The 9492-nt window shown below is 36.7% G+C and overlaps 1 protein-coding gene across 4 annotated transcripts in view; it reads left to right on the top strand.

The window, feature by feature from the left end:
* The window catches only part of aplp2 (amyloid beta (A4) precursor-like protein 2), an 87918-nt gene extending 78546 nt beyond the window's left edge, over positions 1–9372 (top strand). For all 4 annotated transcript variants that reach the window (XM_079621242.1, XM_079621239.1, XM_079621240.1 and 1 more), the window contains 4 exons: positions 2085–2167; positions 4175–4231; positions 5644–5820; positions 8291–9372. In XM_079621242.1, the coding sequence (XP_079477368.1) occupies positions 2085–2167; positions 4175–4231; positions 5644–5820; positions 8291–8392 (419 nt within the window). In that variant the 3' untranslated portion in view covers positions 8393–9372. The remainder of the gene's footprint in view (positions 1–2084; positions 2168–4174; positions 4232–5643; positions 5821–8290) is intronic.
* The last annotated feature ends 120 nt before the right edge of the window (positions 9373–9492 follow it).

Below are 9492 nucleotides of genomic sequence, written 5' to 3' on the forward strand. Positions count from 1 at the left end.
TCTCAACCAATGAGATTTCTCCGGCGTGGTATTATGCAACCAGGACTCATTTTAGCCAGGTGTCTTTAGAAGCTTCCAGCATTGACAGCATTTTCTCTCTTGTAACACAACAGTGGAAAACATTCTATTTACACTATTTAATGTTTTAAATTAATCTAATCATATGTCCCTTATGAAAGAGAAGTACTCTTTAGCATGCTTTTTTAAAGAGTCATTATTACGAAAATAATATACTTTAAAAGAATATACTTAAGTGCGTGCTGCTAAAAGTACGTTTTAGCCACTTAATTGCATGCTGTTTACAATTAAATGAAAATATTTTAAAGTTAAAATTTATATTAAATGCAATTCTTTGCTTTTTTTTACCTACTTAAGTAAATTTGTATATGAAATTTCACAAGTGCTTCTGTTGTCTTGAAATAGAGAGGTGTCAAAACCCAGAAGACTAATTTGTCACTGATTCCTTCAAAATTTTGTAATGGGATTTTTCAGTTTATGAGTAAAATAAAACCTGTGGTAAACGTCACTTGATGACACTTCGTTGTTTAGTTACAAACACCCATATCGAAAACACTTATTTTGAAACATTTATGTTTATTTTTTCTAATAAGTATTTAGACAATACATAGGAAAATCTCGAAGGGACCAGCGGTGAATTAGTCTTCCGGGTTCTGACGTTACCCCTGCACCACTCCGTATTGTTAGTGTACTGCTAAAAGAACTGACAAGCATTCATCGTAAACCAAAATATACTTCAATGTCATGTATTTTAATATACTTTTAATTACACATTGTAATGATCATGTAACATCAGTGTAATATCAAATAACACACTACCGTTAAAATTATAATCAAGTACTTTACACTTGCTTTAATATGTTAGTCAACACATCATAATAAGTCTACTTATATCAATTGATATTACAAAATGCACCTTTTAAAAGTTTGCTTAAGTGTGTTAAGAAACAGTCATGAAAGTCTACTTTCTGTAAGTGCACTTAAGTGACCTTTGATTTCAGTAATATTTTATCTGCAAGTAGTTTTCAAAAAATATATACTTTTAAGATTTGAAGTACACTACATGTGCACATTGTATGTAATTGTTCTTAATCTGAATATCCAGATATTTAACCCATACATTGTTTTGGAAATGCGGTCTTTAAAATTCTCAACATTTAATGGCCTTTTAATGTTAAAGCTGCAGTCCATTACTTTTGGCGCTCTAGCGGTTAATAAACAGAACTGCATGCGTCTTGCCGAAGAACAATGTAGCCGGAGCTACTTCGCACTGTTTATGTCTATGACGCTGTGGTACGACCTGACCGGTCTAAAATAGTCTAAATATAAACACGTATTATAGGTGTACCGTAGTGATTCACGAACAAACAAAAACACGAAAAATGAAAAATGAAAAATGGATTCATGTTTTTTTTTTTTTACACAAAAAACGTACAGACTGCAGCTTTAATTTAATAAAATATTAGGATTTAAAGCAAATTGACCATTAGCCATGTCAGTTCCCAGCAGGTAGAAGTTTAAATGGCCTAATTCCTGGTTCTGGTATTGAACGACCACTTTTGACCATCCTGTCAGTTGTTCCATTCAGAAATGTGTTAGTAAAATGGGTTATGAAGGCAGGTTCATGTTGACTTTAATTGTTTAATATGTAGGGTGATTCTGTCTATTCATAGAGCTGTTACTGGAAACAAGTGCTCACAGGAAGTCTCAAGGCACTAATTCTTCCAGGAAGAGACCTTTTGACCACAGTAGATCACACCTCTTACTGTTTACACTGAGCTTGCCTGGGCGGATCCAGGAGGACTCTGGGTTCAGTGGGAGCTTCTACATCATACACTGTAATAAGGTCATGACTAATGAATGAGTCTGTGTTGGTGTGCCTGTGCCACCCCCTGACTGACTGCGCTGGGAAACAGATTGGCAAGGCAGCAGGTTTCTGGCCATGAATCGGCTAAAAATCGAAGTTATGGTCTTGATGGCAGCTACTGTTGATCACAGAGATGCTGGTAAACGTTTGAGTTTGATTTGAATGCAGAAATGACTCTGGTTGGCTGTTCCCTCCACAGGCTCTGGCATGAACAGTCTGGATGGTCTGATTGGAGCAGAGGAAAAAGTCATCAACAGCAAGAGCAAGATCAACGAAAATGTGGTGAGACCACCAGCCTGCCTCGAGCACCACACACACTTTACTGCTCTGTTGTGTACACTGTGCCAACTGCTGACGCCAACTCTCATGTCATTACAATCTAACAAAAAAAACAAATTCAGGATTATTATAAACATTCAGTTTAAGTGCTAATAATAAAATATAGAAATGCCTTCATGATACACCTAAATGAACAGCTAAATAATACAGACAGTTTGCTCTAAGTCTAATTATTTATAGTGTATAACTATGGTCTCATAGTAATAACTGTGCCATGTGAATTTATTTGTCTTTACAGCGCTTGCAAGGCAGCACTGGATTGAGATAGCCTGTGTTTTTTTTAATGTTTTGATGTTTTGACCTCCAAATATGATCATGACCCTCTTTTAAAATATAAAGGGATTTTATATGTTGTAAAAAAAAAGTTATATTATGAAGACTACGTTGTTAGCTAAATTTTTTACTTAAAAAATAAAATACATTTTAGAAACTATTTTTTTCTGTATCACGTTGACAGATTACCTTTTGTTTTAGCCATTATTAATGTTAATTAAAATGTTAAAATTGTATATACATCTAAAACATATTTATAGCCTCCTTTTTTATAATAAATATGGTTTCAACGCAGCTTTACAAGACAGTACAACCTGCAGTGAGCTTCTAAAAGTGACTATGGCTATCAAAAAAACAAAATAATCATGAATAGTCTCGTGATTTCTTACCTTTTTTCAGAGAGTAAACCGAAATGGTAATAATGTCAAATGCAGTGAATGTTGACATTTTCTGAAAACTTACTAATGTCAGTGCTATTTTTTTTTGTAACTTTATATATCATCAAAATGTAAAAATATTGAATTTACTTAAATGTTAGCCATTCAATGGTTCTCGTCATATGGTTTGCATGTTGAATTCTGATTGGACTTCTTTCTTGCATTTATTTGCATACTAAATTGTAATTGGGATCTATTTTAAAAATCTATAGCCTCCACTGAACCAATGCCTGACATCTAATCTCACCTTAAACTTTAGCACTTCACTTGCTGCCTTGCAATCACTGCTCTGCTATCTCCTTCCAGAAATACAAGTCTGGTTTATTTCATTTTTATCTCATTCATAGCATTCATAGCATGCCACATTCACATATTTCCCAGTCACATTCCAGTCTCCTCTGTTCGCAGCTCGCACAAGAGCCTGTGTGGTTGTGAAGGGCTGAGCTGGAGACTTGCAATGCATGATCTCTCTGAAGAATGTGACTCATATGTTTGCCTTGTCTTGTTTGTACAATATTTCTGCATGTCTGTCTTTGTGAAATCACACAGAGGTGCTATCAGAGGTTTATGAGAATCTAAGCTACATAAAAGGCATAGTCCACCCAAAAAGAAAATTCTCTCATCATGTCATATCAAACCTGTATGCATTTATTTTTTCTTGCAGAGGATATCTTGAAGAATGTTGGTAACCAAACAGTTTCAGTTCCCATCGACTTCCTTTGTATGAACAAAAAATGTAATGGAAGCCAATGGGAACTAAAACTGCTCTTTTAACAACATTCTTCAAAATATATATTTTTACGTTTCACAGATGTACATTTTGGGTGACTATCTCTTTAAATATGCTCTGATTAGCCCTTTATTGAATGTTTAGCACAATACCAAGATGAAAATGCTTGTTTTTCCTTCATTAAATGCAACCGACAATGTCTCCAAACAAGGACATAGTCACTGTATCAAAGCTCATGAATTATTTTGGATTTGCTCACAGTATTTAACACCCATCTATTGCTGTAAACAGCACCAAAACCATGACAGACATTGAGGGGACTTTAATATACAGGCTAGGTGTCGCTCAGTTTTTCAATGACCAATGTTTTAACTTAACATTTGGTCCCCCTCAATCTTGATTTTTCGCTCTCACTCCTTTAGTAATCTAACAGACACTGCACTTCTCACACACTGACTCAATCTTCAGTTCCCAAGGAAGTAACTGAGACTACCCTGTCTGTGTTGACAGGTGATTGATGAGACTCTGGATGTTAAGGAAGTGATTTTGAAGGGTGTTGATCCTCTGGTAAGTACAGCGCCCTCCTGTGCCCAATACATGGTACTGTCAAACGCTGCAGTCTCATATTATGGGCTGTAAATGGGTTGGTGGGGGATTACAGTAGGCTGCTTCACTTCGACCTGTGAGCAAATGGACAGTTTTACATCGTTTGTCACGATCCTCCACAGCACGTGTGCATGTTTTTAATGCGAGACGCATGAGCATGTCCGGTGGATACGCGTCATTCGCCATCATTAGGTTCTCACACAAATGGAATTGAGCACTAAACATTTGTGTGTGAAAACTGCCAGTCACGGCTGTCATTGGCTGTCTGTGCACATTCAGATCAATACTACCAACACATTCATTCATGCCATAAACTCAATTTCGATCTTGAAAATGTGCCATGAAATAATAGTTGTTTTCTTTTTTAAATGGAACGGTTTATTCAACACAGTTTGCATATGCATTTTTATTGAGTATTGTATTCGATACATCAGGCTTTTGTCTCCTATAGAATTATATAGCGAGAATATGAAGCTCATATTCAAGGAGGACGATAACACCAAACTGAGCAAAAATGTAATTTGCAGTTGCTGATATTTATATGACCAAAAAGAAAGATGAAATTCAAATTGCTTGTAATGTAAATTGAGATCTTTATAATTGTATAACGGACTATTTACATAAAATTCATATAAATATCAGTTACTAATACTATCTCCTAATAATATGTTTTAGTAAGATGATATTTAATGTCGGCTGGGGAGCAAAAAATACAATGCAATGCAATACAATGATGATCGAGAGATGAACAAATAAGCTTTCTTCGCAAGCCTGATGTATCATATTTGATACTCAAGTTTAAACAGGTTTTGATCATGCTGATAATTTAGAGACCTTTGAAATTTGCATATCAACTATTATACATTAGGCTTTATAGGGTTAAAGGGATAGTTGTGGATAAATGGAAATTCTGTCATCATTCACTCACCCTCATGTCGTTTTCAAACCTGTATGACTTTCTTTGGTGGAACACACAGAGAGAATGTTGGAGAAGAGCAGCATGAACATGTTTCGAAACATCTCTGTGTTCAGCAGAAGAAAGAAAGTCCTACAGGTTTGGCATGACATGAGAGCGAGTGAATGATGACCAAATTTTCATTTTTGGGGGAACTGATGCTGTAAGATGACTGTTTTGTGATAGAAAATGCAACAAAATCAGATAAAAAAATGAATAAATCACACAGGCTTGATTTACGTGCAAGACTTTGCATGGCAACTGTACTGTTGTTACTGCATTACTGTACACAAGTTCCAGTACGAGTCCCCTGCGTCAGCAGCACTCGTCGCAGCATTGAAAGGTCTTTAGCCATGTTTGTCGTAGCTCTTTGTGCTTTGCGCGTGTAAATACGCTGGTGTTTATTTTTCCCTCGCAGTTCAGTCGTGGATCAGAGAAGGAAACGTTCCGCCCCCTGGTGGATGACTTCAGCTTCGGAAGCAGCGCTCTGATTGGCCTGCTGGTGATTGCGGTGGCCATAGCGACGGTGATTGTGATCAGTCTGGTGCTGCTGAGGAAGAGGCAGTACGGCACCATCAGTCACGGCATTGTGGAGGTGAGCTAACGGTCGCACATGACACTCCATCATTCACTCTTGTTGTTTTCAATGCAACCTTGAGGATAACTACAAAACGGCTAGAGATGTTCTTTCGATCCCTGTGAAGGATAATGCTCTCTCTCTCAAAGCACTCAAGGACAAGCAAGTTCAAAGAAAATTTTGTTATTTCATATACATATATAATATTAAAATTAGAATGAATATACACTCCCATTGAAAGGTTTGGGGTCAAAAAAAAAATAAAAAAAAATTATTCAGCAAGAATGCATTAAATTGAGCAAAAGTGACAGTAAATACATTTATACTGTTGCAAAAGATTTCCGTTTCAAATAAATGCTGTTCTTTTGAACTTTCTAGTTATTAAAGTAAAACATATCAAAGGTGTAGTGATTTCTGAGAAAATTAAATCAACTTCTAAACAAAACATTTTGTGAATATTTGCTTAGATGTCTGTTCTGTGTGTGCTGAAAAAGTGTTCATTCATACATAGTCCTGGCTTAGTAAATAAATAGGGACGTGTCCACTCATGATGATGAGGGAGGGGAGAGAGTGAGCATGCGGGACATTTGTAGAAAGAGAGATAGCTGAGATGTTACCAAAGAGGAAAAGGTCAGAGCCGGAGGAATTTAATTGGAAGAAGGAAGTTAATATCGGAAAAGCTTTCCAGCGCTTGAGAGACATTAGAGAGCATGAAGGCCTGAAAATGGACGCTGAGGTTACTTTATTTCTGCTTATGTCAGTAACATTGTTTTTTTTGCTGTTTCACAGAGCCAAGATATGCTGTTGAATCACAGCTGATTCATCCATACTTGCACAAGCTGTCTGATTAGTCAATGCCTGTGTTGCATAGCGCGTTCAATATTTTGGGGGCGGAGCAATGAAGGGAGGGTCAGGGTTGTTTCTTTGGGTGTCGATTTTAAAGGTACACTGTGTAGTTAAAAAAAAAAAGTATTTTATTAGCTAAAATCAATGTCTTTATTCATGAATATGTCCTCATTGGTGTAAAATTACCTTTGCCAATGATCTGACTTATTCTCGTATGCGAATAATTTCTTATCTTTATTTACATTGGACGGGTAAGTCCAAGTAGGCTTCCATGTCGTTCCGCCATTTTGAAAAACTATAATAACAGAGAGGGACAAAAAGCACTAGCCTACCTCAATGCGTTTCTACAACGTGCTTTCATTCAGAGCCGGCGTCACGTGACTGAAACCAGCAGAGACTGACAAGGAGATCAGTGAGAGGCGCTTGTCATTGTCCCGTCAAATTTGAAAGGTTTCACTGCATGGTACTTCATAATGTTGTCAAGTTGCAGTTTGTTTGAAATAACGAACCTCATCACCCAAAAGAAAACTCGATGAAGTGCTATTGAAAGACATGTTGTCATTGCTTCTTGGTACATAACGGCTACCGTAGTTGCAACACACATTTGAAAAAGCGAGGCGCTAGAGAGTACTACTCGTTTGAATGCAAAATAATATTTCACCGCTAGATGGGAGAAATTCCTACACAGTGTACCTTTAAAACTCGACAGTATTTCTTAGGGCCTGTTTACACCTGGTCACTTCATGCTTCACGTTCACGTTCACGTTTACTCTATAGCTATCCGATCATGAAAAGACCAGGTGTAAATGCCCTCCGAAACCCTTTCAAAACATTTAAACCCGATCGCTCAAACCACTTCAGGAGGAGGTCTGAGACACAAGACCACTTCCTCCAAGTCTAAATGCATCTGGTTGTTGAAACCACATGTAAATTGCACTACTCCCAAAATGCAAAAAATAAATAAACGTGTGAGAACGTGTTATTATAGGCTATATGTCATGTTATAGCCAGATATGACGGCGCTACCGCAACACGCATTCGCTCAACACACAATCATCTTCATTATGAGTATTGAGACTAAATGATCTTACCAGTGCTGATGCCACTGTCTTTGATCTTGAAATTAGCTGATGATAAAATGAAGCTCATATCTGTTGCTTTCGCTGACGCAAACTAAATTTGCATATAGCGCGGGAACTGAAGATCGGATTTATATCCGTTTTGCGGAGACACATTTATGTGGGCAAGTGCAAATGGTACCGCTTTAACAAATTACATAGCTATCCGATCAGTAAAAATGCATAATATGACCAAGTGTAAATGGACCCTTAGAAATCGCTTACTGCAACTTTAAGCAGCACAACTGTTTACAACACTGATAATAAGAAGAAATGTTTCATGATCACAAAATCAGCTCACGTGACACTGAAGACTTGAGTAATGATGCTAATTCAGCTTTGACATCAGGAATAAATTACATTTTGAAATGTATTAAAATAGAAAACCGTTGTAATAATAATTTCACAATATTAGTTTTTACAGTATTTTTTTTTCTAAAATATTTGAACGGTATAGTATATATATCATAGTCTATCTTTTTTATGGATGTACTGAAATGTTCAATCTTCCTCTTGTGTTTCAGGTTGACCCCATGCTATCTCCAGAAGAACGTCACCTGAGCAAGATGCAGAACCATGGCTACGAAAACCCCACCTACAAATATCTGGAGCAGATGCAGATTTAGCCATTGTGGGGGCTGTGGAGCTAGATAGGGGTGAACATACTACTGACCAATATAAAACTGCTCTCAAATCATTTCATGCATTTGAAATGCATATTCTGGTTCATTTAAAGAAAACAACGGTTTATTAATACTACTACTTCTAATACTGCTACTGTTGTACCATGGAGCGCAATTTTATGCTCTTGTAACTTTGTTTTTTTCTTTCAAAGGCAATTTATCAGTGGTTTTAAATCAGGAGAACGCGATTCTCCAAATTTAGCTTGGAATTGATTTTCCGTAAATAAAATTGGAGAGTATTATAATGTTGTTTTAAATGTTAATTTTATAAAGATCTAGCCTATAGTGGTACAGCAAAGCTGAAACAATCAATATAAAGACAGCAGTTTGTCTACAACACCATCGCTGGTCGCCGGATATACTTCTTTTAAATAGATTGCTTGTATATGAAGGTTATTTGTAACAACTTAAATGTATAGTGAATCAGAAAATATGAGAAGAAAATCATTCAATCATTTACTTTGTAATTATTAAAAACACATGATATACATAAACAGAAAAAAAAAAAGTAGATGGGAAATTTATTCATATTTTTTCCCCCCCAGAGCTTAAATCTTGGCTGGGTTACAGGTTTAAACTTTGAGATTAAAGGACTGATATTGCGGTCCAAACATCTGATACCATCACCTGTGTAAGATACGATGAATGGTTCAAACAGAATGGCGTGACAGCCTGCCAGATATTTTGGCTGATTGTGAATGTAGAGGTGCCCGATTTCAATAACATTACATCTTTTGTTTTTATCTCTTGGTTATGGTGTCATATACTTGGACCGTTAAACGGTGCGGCCCCTGCAGATGGTCATTGCGCATTGGTTTGAAGCACAGAGGGCCACAAGGTTCAGGGCCTCCAGTCTCCCTTATCACACTAAAATGTCTCTTTACTCGGATTCTACTGGAAGAATGTTGTTTTTCCTGCCGTTACATCCACACACTCCAACACTCCCCTTTTATAGAGTAAATCTGGCCTGATGAAATGTTGCATTCAGCTCATGTTAATCACAATTATACTGCATTTTCATTTCATAGCTGCCTAATGAGAAC

The sequence above is a fragment of the Phoxinus phoxinus genome (genome assembly GCF_949152265.1).
Source record: "Phoxinus phoxinus genome assembly, chromosome: 8".
NCBI lineage: Eukaryota > Metazoa > Chordata > Actinopteri > Cypriniformes > Leuciscidae > Phoxinus > Phoxinus phoxinus.